General features: G+C 38.1%; 1 protein-coding gene across 2 annotated transcripts in view; it reads left to right on the top strand.

The window, feature by feature from the left end:
- Cyp7b1 (cytochrome P450 family 7 subfamily B member 1) overlaps positions 1-19,591 on the top strand; it is a 173,158-nt gene extending 153,567 nt beyond the window's left edge. Inside the window, 2 exon segments of one of the 2 annotated variants that reach the window (NM_019138.1) lie at positions 13,643-13,818; positions 18,311-19,591. In NM_019138.1, coding sequence (NP_062011.1) covers positions 13,643-13,818; positions 18,311-18,607 — 473 coding nt within the window. In that variant the 3' untranslated portion in view covers positions 18,608-19,591. 2 annotated transcript variants of the gene reach the window in all.
- The last annotated feature ends 281 nt before the right edge of the window (positions 19,592-19,872 follow it).

Here is a 19,872-nt window from a genome sequence, read left to right as displayed (position 1 = left end):
TTGTGCTTTTTAAAAGAGAAAATCATACATTAGAATGACTCTAGTGTGATGAGCTTACAGTCCTTACCCACCAAAACTACTAAATCATTTTTAGCCTATTTCTTTTTTAAAAAAAATTGTATTAGATATATTTCTTTACTTACATTTCAAATATTATTCCCCTTCCCGGTTTCCTGTCCATAAGCTCCCATTCCCTCTCCTCCTCCTCCCCCATATGGGTATTTCCCCCATATATCCCCCTTATTGCCCTCCTCCATATTCCCCTGCACTGGGGGTCCAACCTTGGCAGGACCAAGGGCTTCCCCTTCCACTGATGCCCCAACAAGGCTATTCTCTGCTACATATGCAGTCGGACCTCTGGTCAGTCCATGTATAGTCTTTCGGTAGTGGTTTAGTCCCTGGAAGCTCTGGTTGGTTGGCATTTTTGTTCTTATGAGGTTGCAAGCTCCTGCAACTCTTTCAAAGCTTCCTCTAATACCCCCCAAGGGGGTCCTGTTCTCAGTTCAGTGCTTTGTTGCTAACATTGACCTCTGTATTGGGCATGCTCTGATGTGCCTCTCAGGAGAGATCTCTATCTGGTCCCATTCAGCATGCAATTTTTAGCTTCATCAATCTTACCTAGTTTTGGTGGCGCTGTTTGTGTGTGTGTGTGTGTGTGTGTGTGTGTGTGTGTGTGTGTGTGTGTGTGTGTGTGTGTATGGGCCAGATGTGGGGCAGGCTCTGAATGGCCGTTCCTTGAGTTGCTGCTCCAAAATTTGCTTCCATATCCCCTTCTATGGATATTTCCCCCTTTTAAGGAGGAGTGAGAACATGTGCATATCTGCATTTTGGTCATCTTTCTTTCTGAGTTTCCTGTGGTCTGTGGATTGTATCTTGGTTAATTTGAGTTTTTTGGCTAATATCTACTTATCAATGAGTTTAGGCCCATTTCTTTTGTTTAAAATTTCTAATTACTTTATGTAGTTGCAAAAATACTTGTAGGTAAGGACAACTTAAAAATAATTAATTTGGCTTCCTGTCCTATTTTGTTATGATGGAATTATTTTTAATAGTAGCTGAAAACAAAGTAAAATACTTATTATGTTCCTCAAAGGCTTGGTGGGTCCTGTAAACTGTAAAATTTTCTTGTAATAAACAAATAACTATAATTATTTATTTACAACAATTATGTATTCATTTTATAGACTATTAATATGCATTTACTTTCACCTTATTCTTTTCTTTTTTATGGAAAATAGATTGTTTTTTCACATAACATATCCTGATTAGTTTCCCTTCCTTTTACTCCTCCCAGTTACTGCCCACTTTCCCTTCCATGTGGATCCAATCACTTTGTGTCTCTCATTAGAAAACAAAGAAGTGTCTAAGGGATGATAATAATAAAATAAAACAAGAGCATAATGATAAGTCAAGACAATGCATTGAACAAAACAGACAAACAAAACAAAAAGAGCTCAAGAGAAAACACAGGAACCGGAGACCCACTTATTCACATACCCGAGAACCCTATTAAAAAATCACTAAATTAGAAGCCATAATACATATGAAAGGACCTGTTATAGAATCCTGCTGGCCCTGGCATGCTGCTTCAGTCTCTGTGACTTCAGATATGTGTGGATTCTGTTGAGTTAGAAGTTCTAGGTGTCCATCCTTTTGAGTTAAAGATCTTAGGTGTCTTACTGTCCTCTATCCCCTTTGCCTCTTATATTCTTTCTGTCTTTTCTTCCGGATTCCTTGACTTCTAAGGGGAGGGAATAATAGAGTTGTGTTATTTAGGACTGAGTATTCCAAGGCCTCTCTTTAGCTGAATAATGCCAGGCAGTGGATTTCTGTATTTGTTCCATCTGCATGTAGAACAGGGTTTCTCTGATGATGGCTAAGCAAGCTATTGTTTTATGAGAATAGCACAACGGCATTAAGTCTTTTTATTGTTAAATTTGTCGTTATTGTTGTTGTTTGGTTTATTCTTCTCCCATACAATACATCCAACCTCCAGCTTCCCTTCCTTCCCCTCTTCCCAGTCCACCTCCCATTTTCTTTCTCCCTGAGAATCACTTCTGCTCCTTTTCCCTTCAGAAAAGAGCAGGCTTTCAGGGTTATCAGCCAAATATAGCATAACAAAATTGAATAATACTAAACATAAACCCTCACTTCAAGTGTGAGTCAGGTAACCCAGTAGGAGGAAAAGGGTCCTTGGAGCTGGCAAAAGAATCAGAGACACTACAATCCCACTGGTATGAGTCCCATAGAAGCACCAAGCTACACTACCACAGCATGTATTCAGAGAGCCTAGCACAAACTCTTACAGGTTCCTTAGTTACCACTTTAGTCTCTGTGAGCCCTATGAGCCCTGCTTAGTTGATTCTGTGGACTGTGTTCTACTGGTGTCTTCTACACCTCTAGCTCTTATTATTCCTTCTTTTCTATCATCTGTGGGCTTCCCTGAGCTCTACCTAATATTTCACTGTGGGTTTCTGTACGTGTTCCACTCAGGTGCCGAAGAAGCCTCTCTGATGACAATTGAGCTAGATATCAATCTATGAATATAGCAGAATATTGGGAATCATTTCATTGACTTTTTTTTGTAAGTTGTATTTGGTTCTACCCTAGGTCACTGAGCCATCCAGCTTCCAAATTCTGGCCAATCATTCAGGGATGGGCATGGGCTTCCTCTCTTGGATTGGGCCTCAAAGTAGGCCAGTCATTGGGTAGCCACCCCCTGAAGCTCTGAGCCACCATTGCTCCAGTACACCTTCCAGTCAAGACAGGTCAAAGACTTTTATGGCTGGGTTAGTGTCCCAGTCCCTCCATTGAAAGCTTTGTCTGATTACAGAAGATGGCTGATTCAGGCTCCATATCAACCATGACTAGGAGTCCTCACTAGGGTCATCCTCATAGTTTCCAGCAAGTTTCCACTGCACTAGGCTTGCACATCACTACCTATTCCAGTCATCTTTACTCATACTGTCTCCCTTCATCCCTTATCCACTACCTGATTCCTCCTGTTCCCATCCATATCTGCCCCAGTCCACCCACAAAATCTATTCAATTTTTCATTCTGGGCGAGATTTATGTCTTGCCCTCCCCCCATTTCTTACCATGAACATAGTTAAGCAAGTGTCTCTGGGGGAGAATGGTTCATTTATTAGATATATGCCCAAGTGTAGTAATATATCTAGATTTTGAGGTAGACCAATTCTCAATTTTTTTGAGGAAACACAATAGGGATGTTTGCACTCCCACCAGCAATAATGGAGTGTTGCCCTTGCTCGACATTCTCACAAGCATGAGCTGTCACTTGTGTTACTGATTGCATCTATTCTGACAGCTGTAAGATGAAATTTCAAAGTAATTTCCCTTATGGATAAAGATATTAAATACTTCTTTAAGTGCTCCTCAGCCATTTGAGATTGTTCTAATGAGAATTCTCTGTTTAGGTCTATACCCCATTTCTTAATTGGATTATTTGATTTGTTAATGTCTAGTTTCTTGGGTTCTTTATATATTATGGATATTACCCCTCTACCAGATATGGAGTTGATAAAAATATTTTCCATATTGTAGGCTACTTTCTTGTCCTATTAATGGTTGATGTCCTATGCCTTACAGAAGCCTTTCCATGTCATAAAGTCCCATTTATTAACTGTTGATTATAATGCTTGTACTATTGGTGTTCTGTTTAGAAAAATGTCTCCTGTGCTACTGTGTTCAAGGCTATTCTCTGCTTTGTCTTCTATCAAGTTCAGTTTATCTGGTTCTATGTTGAGGCCTATGATACAATTGGACTTCAGTTTTTTGTAGATTTTACATTCTTCTACATCCAAACATCTAGTTAGACTAGCACCATTTGTTAAACATGTTTTCTTTAGTCCATTGGGGCTTTCTCAATTCTTTATCAAAAATCTGGTGTCCATAGATATGGAGATTTCTGTATGGATCTTTGATTCAATTCTACTGGTCAACATTGATCAACATGTCTGGTGTGGTACAGCTTGAAATCAGTAACAGTGATGCCTCCAGATGTTGTTTTATTGTTCAGGATTGTTTTAGCTATTCTGGATTGCTTTTGGTCTTCCTGATCAGGTTGAGTATTGTCATTTCAAGGTCTGTAAAAAAAATTGTGTTGGATTTTTGGTAGGACAATTATTGAATCTGTAGATTGCTTTTGTTAAGATGGCCATTTTTATCGTATTGTTTCTACTGATCCAGGGCATGGGAGACCTTTCCATCTTTTGATGTCATAAGCAAGCCTTTTACTTGCTGAGTTAGGATTGCCCCTAGATATTTTACATTGTTTGTGGCTATAGTGAAGGGTATTGTTTCCCTGATTTCTTTCCCAGGCTGTTTGTCAAATCTATGTAAGAGGGCTATTGATTTTCTTGAGTTAATCTTGTATCCACACACATGACTGGAGGTGTTTATTGTTAACAGTAATTCCCTGATAGAATTTTTGGGGTCACATATGTATACTATTATATCATCTGCAAATAAAAATACTTTGACTTTTTCCTTTCCAATTTCTATCTCCTTGAATTCCTTCAGTGATCTTATTGCTCTAGATAGAACTTCAAGAACTATATTGAATAGATATGGAAAGAGTGGGCAGCCATGCCTTGTTCCTGATTTTTGTGTAATTATTTTGAGTTTCTTTCCATTTAATTGAACATTGGATATTGGCTCAGTGTAAGTTTCCTTTATAATGTTTAGGTATGTCCCTTGTATCCCTGATCTCTCCAAAACTTTGATCATGAAAGAGTATTGGATTTTGTCCAAGTGTTTTTCATCTAATAAGATGATCATGTGGATATTTTTCTTTCAATTTGTTTCTATGATATATTACATTGACTGATTTTCATATGTTGAATCATCCTTATATCTCTAGGATGAAGCCTATGTGATCATGCTGGGTGATCTTTTTTATGTGTTCTTGGATTTGTTTTACAAGTGTTTTATTGAGAATTTTTGCATCTATGTTCATAAGGATAATTGGTCTGTAATTATCTTTCTTTCTTTCTTATGAAGGCTTTTATGTTGTTTTGTGATCAGGGCAACTATGCTATCTTAAAATGAATTAGCCAAGATTCTTCTGTTTCTATTTTGTGAGATAATTTGAGGGTTACTGGCATTAACTTTTCTGAACTAAAGAATTCTGAACTAAAAATCATTTAAGGCTGGGCTTTTTATGATTGGGAGACTTTTGATAACAGCTATTTCAGTAGGGGTTATAGGTCTCTTTTACATATCTGATATTTGTTCAACATTAATAAGTAGTACGGCTTGACAAAAGTTTTTATTTCTTTTATATTTTCCAATTTGGTGGCTTACAGGTTTTTAAATTGTGTCCTCATGATTCTCTAAATCTTCTTAGTATCTTTTATTATCTCCCTTCTTAGAGTCTATTATTATTTTACATTTTTGTTAATTTTATTAATTTGTTAATTTGGATATTCTCTTTTTACCTTTAATTTAGATAAGAGTTTGTCAGTCTTATTGAATTTCTCAAAGAACCAACTATTTGTTTCCCAGATTTCCTAGATATTTTTTGGTTTGGAGATTTTCTTTTTAGATTTAACATATTTTTCTGACATGTACATTATTTTATTTTTTCTTCAATGCCCGAGATTCTCACTTTTCATCTCTTGTATTCCATTGGTGAGGCTACATCTGAGCTTCTCTTTGAGTTAGTAAACTTTTCATTTCTAAATTCCCTTCAGGTGGAGTTTTTGTTGTTCCTTCTATTTCCACCTTCAGGTCTTGGACTGTTTTATTCATTTTCTTCCTCTGTTTGTTTTCTCATAGATTTATTTAAGAGATTTATTCATTTCCTTTTTAATGACCTCTATCATATTCATAAAGGCTATTTGAAGGTATTTTCTTGTTATTTAGCTATATTGAAATACTCTGGGTCTGCTGTGGTATGATTGCTGTACTCTAATGGGGAAATATTGTCTGGCTATTATTGATTATGTTTTTACACTGGCATTTAGGCATTTGACATTGGAGAAATTGTAATTCTAGTTTCTGATACCTGGTCCTGTCTTCATGGGGTAGTTGTTTTGTTCCTTGGTTTCTGTTGCCGTTTCTGGTTCTTAGGAGACTGTGTATTACCTGGTGGGAAATTCTTTGAGAGTCGTGATAGGTGTGGCTACAGTAGATTCCAGGTAAAATGTGCTTTTAGGCCTTCGGTGCTAACACTTAGGAATGGGTCCATATCAGGAAGAAAAGGGGAGTGCTCCATCAGGATCTGTTTAGCCCCCATGGGAATGGGACTAGAAATTGAAGAGAAGTCACAGCATGTCTGCTACAGAGCTGGCAACAAGACCGGGGAGTTGGACTTGGAAGAATGGAGGATCTGTAAAGATTTGTGATTGTCCTACCTGCTTTATTGGCTGAAGTGGCCTGTGACTTTCCAGGCAATGTCTGTGGGAGGCACTGGCTGGGATAAGGCAGTAAGTGGTGGAAAGGAAATTTGAATGGGTAGAGTTGTGTGATCCACAGGAGATGAGGGCAGGGAAGGGAGGCTGCAGCAATTGTTCTGTTACAAAGTTGGGAATAAGACTGGGGAAAATTTTTGGAGTTGCTGAGGGAGAGAGGTGGAGATCTGCTGTTAGTCTACCTGCCTTCCTGTCCAGGATCTAAACCTATTTCTTGTGAGCAGTGGAATGAGGAGATAGAGACCCAAAACAGAAGGGTTAGCTGCAAAATTAAACATCCAGTAATAAACAATAATAATCATAGATCCATGATAAACATATTAGTTGTTTAAGTATTGCAAAATAGCTTTAGTTCTTTCTTTTTTTTTTTCCGGAGCTGGGGACTGAACCCAGGGCCTTGTGCTTCCTAGGCAAGCGCTCTACCACTGAGCTAAATCCCCAACCCCCAGCTTTCGTTATTTCATATGGTCTTTACCAAGGTGCTCAGGGGGACAGTGGCTGCTGTTCAATCGTATCAGTCTTTTTACAAATGAGAATATTCTCATGAGAGAGACGGAATTTTCACTTGGATTTTGATGACCATAACTATATCTTTCTCCTGAGATATCACTATCCCAGATTATTTTTTATTGTTCCCACTGAGAGAAAATTTTATATTTAGACTATTCCAAGCCATGTACCACAGTGTCTATATTGACAAACTAGGGTAAGGTAAGACAAGTCTTAAGACTATGACCAAGATTTTAGCCTCAGGATAAGCTCCCAGGATAATGGTGTGTTTTGTTTTGTTTTCATGAGGCAAAGGATTAAACCAATACCAAGTAAGCACTTTACTTCCAAGCTGTATTCTTACCTAAAACTATTAACAACATTTCACCAAATTGACATCATGTTAGCGATTTGTTTATTTTAGCTTAGCTAGTATTTTCATTTGATCACTGCACAGAAAGGTTCAGCAAAAATTAAATACAAACCATGCAGTGAAACAGTAGCAAATCCAGAGGCAGGCTGTTGGCTTTAATGCTTGGTGGTAATCACTGTCACCTCAGGCAAAATTGTTCAGCAAACGACCACTATTTTTTTATACAATATGTACTATTGTTTCTCAAATACAGGATTCAGTATTATAAAAATAATTGTGTAGAGGAAAAATTAGGTATTTAGATAAAAGGGGCAGTTGTGAAGCTTACCAAAATATTCTCATGAGGAAACACAGAAGGTATGACTTTCACTTCATGTTAGTAATTTTTTTCTTCTCTTTTTGCCATATTGGGGATTGAACCCAGGGCCTCTGCATATGGTAGGCAAATGCTTTCTGACCACACTGTATCACCAGTCTCCTGTGAGAAAATCTTAACTGAAGAAATACAGAGGACAATAAGGTTTTATGTATAATATAAGGAAACGTCATTGAAAAATACTGACTTCACTATCAATTTTGCATTCTAATACTAAGAGGTTCAAGAAGGAAATACAAACTGACTGGAAGGTAACGCTAATGAAAATTTAAGTAAAGTGATCAAATGAATGTTACAAGTAAACCAGGACAGAAAGGGATGAGGATTCGTGGCAGAATCCAGCTTCAAGCCACAGCTCTCAACTTGGTTGTTCACTGAAATCATCTGGAGAGCTTTTAAATACTCAGTCCCGGGCTGGTCCCCAGAGCATCTGATTTTATTACTCTGTAGTGAGGGTTGATGGCTTTAAAAGCCCCCCAGGTGATTCTATTATGTGACCAAGGTTCAGCACCCCTCATTTCAAGGTTTTGGTTAATGTTGTGGTTCTGATTTCATTGATCTAGGATGGAGATGTTATGCTTATTTTTTAACTAATCCCCTGTGATTCTAATAGGCAGCCAGAGTAGCTGGTAATCTCTGCCATATCAGAGTGCTTCAAAGGAAGACGTGGTTAAATTATTTAAAAATTGACTCCTCATCTGCTTGCACATGTGATGCACCAATAGAGGTATGCTGTCTGGGACACAGAAAATAAAAGCACCTCTCTCTTTTCCAACTCAAGCAGTGTTTGTAGTTTTGGCACATTGTAAGAGGCCAATCAACTATCTGGATTTACCAAGCATATATATCATCTCTGACAGAGAAACACAGAAGGCTAATTTAGGCTGGGGTATGTCTCAAGGGTAGAGTTCTTGGCGAGCATGCACAAAAGCACTGCTCTTACACCTATAGAAATGATAAAATAACCACATGTATTTTAGGGGTTATGAATGGATTGGAAGCAAGATTTGTTTTTTGTTTTTTGTTTTTTTATAAAGGTTGAAAGTTAAAGGGAAGACAATTTTTCAATGTGAAAGATTACTTTTTTGTGAGTGATAACTCAGAAACTGCGCATATCAGTCAAGGGAATGATATAAGGTGTAACACCAGAGCTTGGGAAAGGCAGGAGAATCATGATTTTAAGACCTACTTAGACTGGAAAGCCAGAACCTGTCAAAGAGAAGGAAGAAAGGGAGGGAGGGAGGAAGGGAGAGAGGGAAGGGGAAGGATAAAATGACAAATTATAGCTCATTGCTAGAGAAGTAGCATAGCATCTGTAAAGCCTTGTTGGGCTCAATCCCCAGAACCGTAAAAAAGCAAGATAAAGCAAAACAAAAACCCACAAACAAACAAATCGCCCTATTAATCCATGCATGCCCTAGTTTGAACTGTAGATATAGCTCTGGGGTTGCGTACTTGCCTCGGATATACATGGTTCTGAGTCCTGTCCCATATGCATCAAAATTACACTGAAAAGAAGACTGAAACATTAAAATGGTAAACATAGTTATGAGGTTTCCTCAAAAAAATAACTGATGATGCATGTGTTGATTAAGCTGGTAGAGCTATTCCATGAGGCTAAAATATTCAAAGTTTATAGTGTTTTATAATTTAAGAAGTAAGGGGTGCAATCTCTAAAGTAGTAGCTTGGGGGTCTCATAAGAGGGTTCAGATGAAACAGACACCTACAGGCACATTTGGTCACCAATGTACACTGTATGTGCACACTAAATAGATTAATAAAGAAATACCTTAAAGTACTATCTTAGGAGCCTCTTGCTTCTATATGTTTTTCATCTTTGAATTCCTCAGATGGCTGCATGAGTACAGGTCAAATCCACACACTGCATTTCTCTTTCCTTCAGCCACGCTGTCCCAGGACTTTGAGAAGAGTAAGACCTTAACGAAATTTTATTGAGCATATGAATGTTTAGCGTACATGTATATAAATATATAGCAGAAACCATAAATAGCAGGAACTGAAGCCTGTTTCTGCAATGCAGTGTGAAGGTAGGCATTCGTACTGACTCGGATTTATTTTTAACTTTATTCAAATATACAATTGTTGATCAAAAAACTTATGATTTTCCTTTGAATTATATATTAATTATCATAATTTCATTTTTACTTTCTCATCTGTCTAAGAGACTATAAAGACACCCAAGGGTATGTATGTGTGTGCATCCTAGGCTACATTTCATCAGACCTCATAGAGAACAGGACTGTCATGTCCATTCCCTTCCCTGTTCCTGGCCATTTTCATGTGTTCAGCCCCAGTGGCCACAGCAGGGCTGGCTGCTCTTTTCACTGCTGCCATCACTACTATCCCCCGATCACCATGGCTAATCAGGTGGCACGCCAGCCTCACCAATCATTAAGGTGACCCAAATTAACAGCTCAGCCATGTCACAGAGTATTCATTCCACATACACAGACATGGCTTAAGTATGAGGCAGAAATGTGCATGTGCTGCTCTGTGTTTTCACTGCAGCAGGCTTTATTGATTATCATGATCTGCTTTGGCACTCAAAATTTACAAATGAATTATTCCAAAGACAAAGCGGATGTGCCTTTTCCTACAAGCATGTCCCTTAATTTGTCATTTTCCTCCAGTTGGATTGCAAAACATCACAGCTTAAAACATGCCAATCACCTTATTGGGAAGGAACTTTTAATCATATTAATTTCCTATCTTAAAAAAGAAACTCATTTTTTTTGCTCCTGGCCAGGTAAAGAAGGTAATACAGACTCATAATTGTGAGTTCATCGTGAAAATTTTGTGACCCAGTTGTCTTGTAGATGGTCGTCAGTAAAACTCAGTTCTTGACAGTATATACAAGCAGCCTTATCTGAATCACAACTAAGACTGTTGGCACCTTGCAATGCCCGGTGTAGATCTATCCCTCAAATATTTGCATTCTCTATAGCCATTTTTCTACACTATAGTCTAATAATTAGAGGGTCCCATTACCTGCTAAATGCTTGCATAAATTAGCAATCCATTATGCACAATAAGTTTTATAAAACATTTACAGATCGAGATCATGTTTAATTAAAATTAACTTCCATATGTAAGCCAAGTATGCACTAATGATCCACAGTGACCTTTTATTACCTATAGTCCCTTGTTTTGGATGGATGATTGACAGCTTGCTGTTTGGCTACCATGTTGAATTTTAGCTGACAAGACTTTTCATTTTAACTCAATTTGCCCGCCTATCACAAGCTGGTGGCAGGCCAGACCCCAGTCACCCAGCTCTGCCTCGGCAGCTTGCTCAGTTCTCATTAGTACGCATTTATTCAGTGGGAATTGGAAGACAAATGCTTGAAGGCATGTGAACTAAGTATAGCAAATTAGGTTTAAAGACTGAATATTTATAAGTATATGGAAAGTTGTTGTTTTTTTTTTTCTCCTCAATTCTAGAGCGAATTGAGAACCAAGTGCTAGCTTTAGTATAAAGGAAATGAAGATAGAAGGGAGACAATTCTAAGAATAAAAATACTACAAGCTTTTCCCTTCCATTTTGGAAATATGTAAAATCTCTCTGACAACACCTTATCCAATAAAAACCTGGCATCTCTTTCATGGAATGCTTGCACAATGAAGTTTAGCACCTCGAGTGTGAGAAGGGAGGGGAAAAATGAGGGTCATGTTCATTTGTTGCTTGGTTATCCCTTGGTATGCTTTAAACTGCCTTGTTTGTTCGGCACTAGCATAGAAACAGATGTTGCTCTACCGTGCAGGATAATTTACTGTACCTCCTGGTGTGGCATGGAAGTCCTCCCAGGGCCCAGCTGGTCTGTCAGTGGCACTGGCTGGTGTCTGCTCAACTATGACAACTACAAGGAGAAACTGCAGCTTTTTCATTGTGTCCTTGTCATCCTTCTCAACATATAGCTCTGCCCACATTCATTCTGGGACTGCTGGAAGTGCTGCTGGCTTTTGTGTCTTTATTCTGTACTGCAGACCCCATAAGCTTGCCTCTCCATTGGTGATAATAACACAACTCATTACTTTTGTCGCCTAATGATTATCGGCATGATCGCTCAGAGCAAGAGCCAACCTCGTCTTGCACACATAACTGGTACTGGAAGGTAAAACGGATTTGTCACTTACGATCTGACTGCTGAGCCACACTTTCAGCTCCATTATTGTGATTAACTTCTGCATAAGATATGCTTGCCCAATTGTCATTTGTGATACTGCAGTAGGCACAAGCTGCCATGCTGCCCGAGAGCACACCAGCCAATCGGATATGACCATGTTATTCGGACTGTTAAATGGCTACCCTGTCACAGCAGACACCCCAAGCATTATTTTGCTTTTGTGTTTTTTCTTCCCACTCCCCTACTGGACTTGTTGTGTGAACAGAACTACTACATATGTCAGCTACTATTTCATAGCACATGCTAAAATGATGTTATGCCATTGTTGGTCCAACAGGACCAGCAGCAGGACATAGGAAAGCTATCCTTGATTTTCACCATAGCAATGTTGGTTGTTGGTGCCTGGCCAGCTGAAATCTGTCATGTCAGGTGCCTTGTGGCTATCTGCAGTAAAGTCTATGTTCCAAAACCAAAGTTCTTTTCTGGCCTCATCACCAGCAAACCGATTTGACTCTGCCTGATTATAATAACGAAGGCAGTCTAAGAGAATATGCACAGCCTCACTATACGTCACATTGAATCACCGCACTGCCCACACAGAGCTGACCGAAGCCTCATTTCTTTAGACAAATGCATGCTTAAGGAAAAAGCTCCTGGGAGAAGGGACCCAAAGCTACTTCGTGTCCCTATGCAAGGTGTTCCTAGATTTAAATCTTACTAAACTAATATTTATTTTTGTGTTTTGCTATATACAAGCCCCCCCACCAATGGGTCTGCCTTTAATAATCTAATACCTAGGAACGGGCTATGCCAAAACTGTGCTCAGCACCAAGAAACGAGGCTCTGAACATGTGTATGTGTGTGAGGTTTCTAAATTGTAAGTCATAAACACAATCATTTATTACCATGTGAAAGGGGGGAAGCTCCATTTGGCGCTCTTTCACATTGCTGATTAGAAAGAATCAGGCTTTATATTCCAAGACCCATTCACGCTGGTGGAAACATAGTCAGTTTTGATTATGAAGGGAGAGAGGCAGCTCTAGACAGGAGCTACACACTGATATGCATGCTATCAGAATGATTTATGCAAATTATGCATATTATTCCCAAAGGAATTCCTCCTCAAACTGCCAGGATAAATCGCCGGAAATTAGCCATAAAATCTGCCGTGCTAGGAGCAAAAGGTGAAGGCCACTGGGAAAGAAAGGACATTCAGCTTCTGGAATCTTCCAGGATATGATGGTGAATGTTATTATATCCCTGGATACTGAGAAAAATGTGTTTTTTTTTAAAAAATCATATAAAAAATTCTTCCTTTGAAAAATTTCCAACAAATGCTGATTCATTTTATTTACAACTAGCACAAGAGAAATTAAGAGTTAAGCTGTCTCCAAATGCACCTTCTACAATTACCTTACAGTTAACCGTCTAGGGGCTTTTCAGTAGCTAAACTTGACTTTAAAGGCAACACTGGTGTACAGACTGGTGAAGTAACCCTTCAGTAGTAGGCTGTGAGAGGGATATAGTTTCATTTCATCATCGTTTGTGCCCCTGACAGACCAGTCCTTTTCTGGAAACTGTTCCTTCTTTTCTCTGTCCATTAACAGTGTGCCTACCCCTGCCTGTAAATCCCAAACGATGCTGGGGCAAAGCCACCAGGTTCTTTCCCCTCAGCATCCACAGCCACATTGAATCTCTCTTGGTTGTCAATGGATGTGAAGAATTCGGGTCACTTCCAGGCAAGGTCGTTGGTCATGAGTTCTAACCAGTAACTGAGAAAGCTGCTCAGAGCACTCTCACCTTACAGGAACTCTCACCTTTCAGAAAGCGCTATTCTTGAGGTTCTGAGGTTGTGCTCCTACTCCAGCATCATCCGTGAAGTGCAAGAGGATATGGATTTCAGCTCAGAGAGTAGGAGCTACCGTCTGCGGAAAGGAGACTTTGTAGCTGTCTTTCCTCCAATGATACACAATGACCCAGAAGTCTTCGATGCTCCAAAGGTAAATAAGCCTCTTGAAAGTCATTGCTGACAAGTAAGCAAGCTCACTCCTATTCACGCTCCACTCATTTCCACTGGAGATTTGAGGCAGCTTGGTGAGGACAACTTATGTTTTCTCGCCCTCTAATAGGAAGGCTTTTGCCTCTACAGAAGGTTTTTTTTTCCCTAAGAATCTGACTTCAACAAGTTATGTGATCTCTGCACAGAAATTCAGATAAGTCTAAATGTTGCTTAATTCAAATGAAATGGACATTTTTGCCTAATCACCCTTACCTTTAGCCACTGAATCAGATTCTTTTTGACCTGGAATTTCTGAAACCCTTAGGGGGCTAACTATGATATGTGGCATAAAAGTTAAATAATGATAACTAGTTTGCTAAATACTTCCAAAGTGAAGCTGACTTCAGAAGTCAAATACCATCATCACTATAGTTAGGCCCAAATAGTAGTTAAGCCCTTTTAGCTAAAGGTATGTGCCCTGCTTGATCAATTAGCATGGCACTATGAACTTCGAATTGTAAAGCTGCTGCTCTCCGGTGAGGCTCTGAGGGTAATTGTGTCATCTCCTTGTATTTTTTTTCCTGAACCTGGAGTTAATGAATATCAAAGACTGGAAATTAATCCACCCTGGTTCATCCCTTAATGCCACTTCGGAGTCACCCCCCGCATGCAAATTGAGTGCAGTTATATTCTGCTTGTGCTTCGCATGAAGGGAAGCTCTGACTTCTAATATTTACTGATCACCTTTTGAAAAGGAAACTTCCATGCACTTTTTAAGTGTTTCATAGATAAACCACTTTAAAATATAGGTTTTTAAGACACATGCCCTGCAGCCAACCCGGGTTACAATATTATGAAATTAATAAGAGGACAGACTTCAAAAACATGATTTATGTGTATTTAACCAGTAAAGCCAATGTCTTACTATGAGAGGAAAGTCTTGTTTGGTTTCTTAGAAGGATTATGCAGATAATGACAGTCCAGAGGTTGGAGAGCTTTGGCCAGTGAGTAAACATTCTCCAGAAGCTTCATTTCTAAATTTGTGGTTAACAAAAATTACAGTTATAAAACAACTGAAATTAAGTCTGAAAAATACTTGCTAAAACGATACCACTTCTCCCTCCAGTTTTTCGCTTCTGCCTACAATTTTCTTTGTGATTATTCAATTAGTAGCAGAGTTTATTATTTGTGTCATAAGAGTTAAATCAGAATTACTGTTGTCATCAAATAAAAAATGTCTACCAGATTGCCACCATCTCTATAGGCACCATTCTTTATGCTTTTCCCACCTCCCACCCTTTCAATCCCATGGTTCTTTTGTGTTTAAATCTGATTTTGATAACCTTAGGAATTTAACATCCAAAATTATTTATTATAAGTGTTAGAGCCAGTCATGGTGGACCAAAGACCAGCAGATATCTGTACCTTTAAAGCCAACCTAGAAAAGCATATCCCTTATCCAAACTGGGCATCAGGGGCTTCAGTGTTATACCATTTCTGCTGTTTGTAAACTCTAAATATTCAGCCACTTGCCATTCTTTGTATGTTCACATTCACATTCACCTATTCTCATCACCTATCCTTTGTTCAAGAACATGAGTATCGCCTTAAAAGTAGACATTAGAAAAAATAGACACTAGTCTTACTTGCTCATTAGTACAAGCATATGTGGAACCCTGCTATGGGAATATCATTGTATTGCAGGCTGTGAAAAACTCAGAGGTAGGCTGAGAAAAGAGAATCCCCTCTCACTCTGACATCTTTTGCGAACTGGTTCTATATGTCATCATCTCTGCATGATGAGATACAGGGAAAGACTGTTCTGCTTTCTTTCCAAGCAAAGAGGTTCTTTGTGACACTGGCCAGATGCTTCAAATTCCTGGCCCCAATGCCATTCAGTGAGTGTGAGCGTCTCCAAGAAACTGTAGCAGAAGAATACCTGGTGAGCAGTGAGCACATGCGGTGTCTTTCACATCCAGTCCTGTTTCTGACACCCTAAGGTCTCTGAGATGATTTAAATGATTGTGATCAATACCAAGTTTAAGTGGAGCTTGCTGGTCTTTGCTAGCCCAAAGAGCTCAGGTGAGATGATAACATGCTTCCCTTTAGAAGCTAAAACTAAACTAGCTCTGTAATGGAGACAGTAGGCCTTCCTAACATGGACCTGTCCAGGTTTCTCATACACATGCAATGGAACAAACTGAAAATAATTTTGATTCAAATTTACTTTCAAACATTATTTGAAAGTGTTTCCCATTATGATGGTCACAAATGCTATGATAGTTTCCCTTTTAGTTTTACTAAATAAAGCATAAAATATAAATTTTGGAGATAGTACTTCTGACCAAATTAAAGAAAGAGGACAGAAATTTCAGGGAGCTGCTCTGGCCTCTCACAAGACAATCTTTGAGGCCACTTAGGAGAGCCTGGTCAGCCATGGTAGCTTCAGGCTTATTTTACATGATTTGGATATAATGAAGCCAAAACTCTCTTTTGCTTTTTTGGATCAAACAGGAGAACTATGGTGAAATTTTTTTCTAGGGTTGTGTTTCATGTTAAAATTTACTTAAATTTTTTGGCCTTAGCAGAAAGCTCTAGGGAAGAACACCAATCTGCTTAGATTGGCCATCAAGACAAGGAGTGCTAAGAAGAAGGGTTAATGCTGAGTTCAGAAAGGCAGGAATGGGCTGCAGAGATGAAAGGCGTTCACCAGGGGAGGACTCCATGTGCTACCAGAAAGTATGTCCATGGAGACTATCATGGTATTTGCTGCAGGGATGAACAGATATATTCAGTTCTACATTGGTTAGATTTGTTTGGATACGTTCCATAACAGTACTAAAATATGCATCTACTCTAATGTGTTTAAAGTATCATTTGTTAGGAAATAAAAAAATCTATCAAATGCTAAATAATTTTGCCAACATTATTTTATGGACTTGCAAGATGAGATGCAGTTGGAACTGTGCAAAGGTTGTCGAAGCTCAAATATTTAAATTAAATATTCTGGATGACCAAATGCTGGTAGGGGAAATGATTGTCCCAACCTTACCAAGTTTGCAATTAAAATGATTTGAACATTTGTAATGTGATCATAATTTATTCACATTATAGGGTTTTGCCATAACCAGAAATGTGGTGGATCTGACTACTTAGTTCTCTATGTTTGACTTCATGTAGTTTATAGCAAAGTGGTGGTTAAGCAAATCTAATGAGCTCCATTGAAAATAATTGGTCATTTTAACTCAAACCATGAGCATTAATTTAATTGAAAGTTTAATTCACAATGGACTAAAATAAGGTCACTAAGTACCCTTTAACACTCAAATAAGAGTTGAACAGGACCATCTTGGTAACATTGCAAAATTAAGAGTGCAGACTGACTACCCTAAATAAACAAGTTCTCTAGTTTACTATAATCAAATAGTATAACTTCTTTATAAATATATGCCAGAGATGCGTGATACATAGAATTAACCCAAGTAGAGTATACTCTAATAGAAATGTTATAGGAGAAATTTGCATCAACATAGAAAAAAAAGCAAAATCTGTTTTGCAGCTTAAGCTTTCTCTGGGACTTTGCTGAATCTTATTATTTCCTGTTTTTTTTTTAATCCAAAATAAACATTAAATCACAAATTCATGGTACTCATCCATCAGTAGCTAGTTGAGAGAATAAATGAGTAGCAAACTGTGGGAGACTTCATAGTAGAAATGTCAACAACAGTATAGAAGAACCTTTCTACCCATAATCAGCGTGTGTGTGTGTGTGTGTGTGTGTGTGTGTGTGTGTGTGTGTGTGTGTGTGTCTGTGTGTGTGTGTTGGGGGAGCTATTATAAAGGACAGAAATATAAATAGATGTAGCCTCTCTGGGCTTAGGAACTCAGTGCAGTCCCTATAATTTGAGCATTGTGTGTCCTGTCCAAAACTCATCCTGAAAATTGATGTCATTTCGGTGGTGTTGGGAGGTGAGATATTAACAGGTGGTTGGGTCGTTATGGGTAGGGCCTTTGCCTTGTTATCTATCTCTTTAAAGTATACTGGCTTCTAGAAATCTGGGTTACTATAACAACAAGAGATTTTATCTCTGATTCTTTCCTTTGTAAATGTACCAACATGCTCTGTGGTTTTCTGTTTTGAGGAACAGTACAAGGCCCCGTCAACAACAGGTTCTTAGAGTTTTGGGACTCCAGAATCATGAGACAAAAGAAGTGCTTTTCTTTATCAAAGTTATCAAGACTTCAGTATTTTGTGACAGCATAGAATACCAAATAAGAAAAACAAAAGAAATATGAGCTGAGAAGAGAGCGTGGTATAACCATTTGTATATAGGTGATCCTTGTAACATTTGAATTTCTCAAGACTTTGAGTATGGCTTTTATATTTTCAGGTTTTACTTCCTCACGTATGTCTTTTAAACGAAAAGCAATCTCGAGAACTTAACTCAAACTAGTAAAAATTTAATTTTAACACTGTCTGTTGTTCCTTGTAGGACTTTAGGTTTGATCGCTTCGTAGAAGATGGTAAGAAGAAAACAACGTTTTTCAAAGGAGGAAAAAAGCTGAAGAGTTACATTATACCATTTGGACTTGGAACAAGCAAATGTCCAGGCAGATACTTTGCAATTAATGAAATGAAGCTACTAGTGATTATACTTTTAACTTATTTTGATTTAGAAGTCATTGACACTAAGCCTATAGGACTAAACCACAGTCGCATGTTTCTGGGCATTCAGCATCCAGACTCTGACATCTCATTTAGGTACAAGGCAAAATCTTGGAGATCCTGAAAGGGTGGCAGAGAAGCTTAGCGGAATAAGGCTGCACATGCTGAGCTCTGTGATTTGCTGTACTCCCCAAATGCAGCCACTATTCTTGTTTGTTAGAAAATGGCAAATTTTTATTTGATTGCGATCCATCCAGTTTGTTTTGGGTCACAAAACCTGTCATAAAATAAAGCGCTGTCATGGTGTAAAAAAATGTCATGGCAATCATTTCAGGATAAGGTAAAATAACGTTTTCAAGTTTGTACTTACTATGATTTTTATCATTTGTAGTGAATGTGCTTTTCCAGTAATAAATTTGCCCCAGGGTGATTTTTTTTAAATTACTGAAATCCTCTAATATGGTTTTATGTGCTGCCAGAAAAGTGTGCCATCAATGGACAGTATAACAATTTCCAGTTTTCCAGAGAAGGGAGAAATTAAACCCCATGAGTTACGCTGTATAAAATTGTTCTCTTCAACTATAATATCAATAATGTCTATATCACCAGGTTACCTTTGCATTAAATGAGTTTTGCAAAAGATTAAATGTCCCAACTTCCTTTCAATATTTAATCATCCATAAATGCTCTTTATAACTTTGTATTCTACAGCTCAATAGAACACAATTAATTGTTATGTAAGATTGCTCATGTTCAAGTTAGATATTGTTAAATTTTAATGTATATGAAAACACAAAGCCTATTCCATAGTCAGCAGTTACTCTAAACATTAGTATTAGGTTTATTGTGGAGGTAAATGTTGAAGTTACAATAGCACTGATGGTAGAATTGGTCTGTAGTATAAACTGTGTTAGCTGATGCTGCAATGAACCCTTTACCAAACATTTCCATTTCTATAAACAGAGAAATTAGGTAGCATTATTTATCCACAACCTTTTGGACTTGAAGTTAAGTTTATTATTTTAAACTATTAAATTAAACTATACAAAATAATTCTATGTGATACCATATAGCCTGTATTGATTAGTAAAAGATTTCTACTATCAAATATCCCAGTGCTTGACATTTGACATAAATGGTGACACAAAATGTAAACTCACAGGATAAGTAATTAAGACAAATTAATTCATGCTGTATTAATTAACTAGAAATTGTAGTATTTGGAAGTATTTTATTGTCATTATGAAGGAGATTGATGTAAAACAACATTCTGAAATACTTATCACATTAGGCAATATAACACGTTAGCATTTCTTTTCTGCTTTCTAGAGCATAGCTTCTTTTCATGCTGTCTGCTTGAAGGTCTACTGGCATGAACTCTGGTTTTGT

This window comes from Rattus norvegicus, chromosome 2 (assembly GCF_021556685.1).
Source record: "Rattus norvegicus strain SHRSP/BbbUtx chromosome 2, alternate assembly SHRSP_T2T, whole genome shotgun sequence".
Taxonomy (NCBI): Eukaryota; Metazoa; Chordata; class Mammalia; order Rodentia; family Muridae; genus Rattus; species Rattus norvegicus.
The sequence above is the reverse complement of the archived record's forward strand: the minus strand, read 5'-3'. Positions and strand labels throughout refer to the sequence as shown.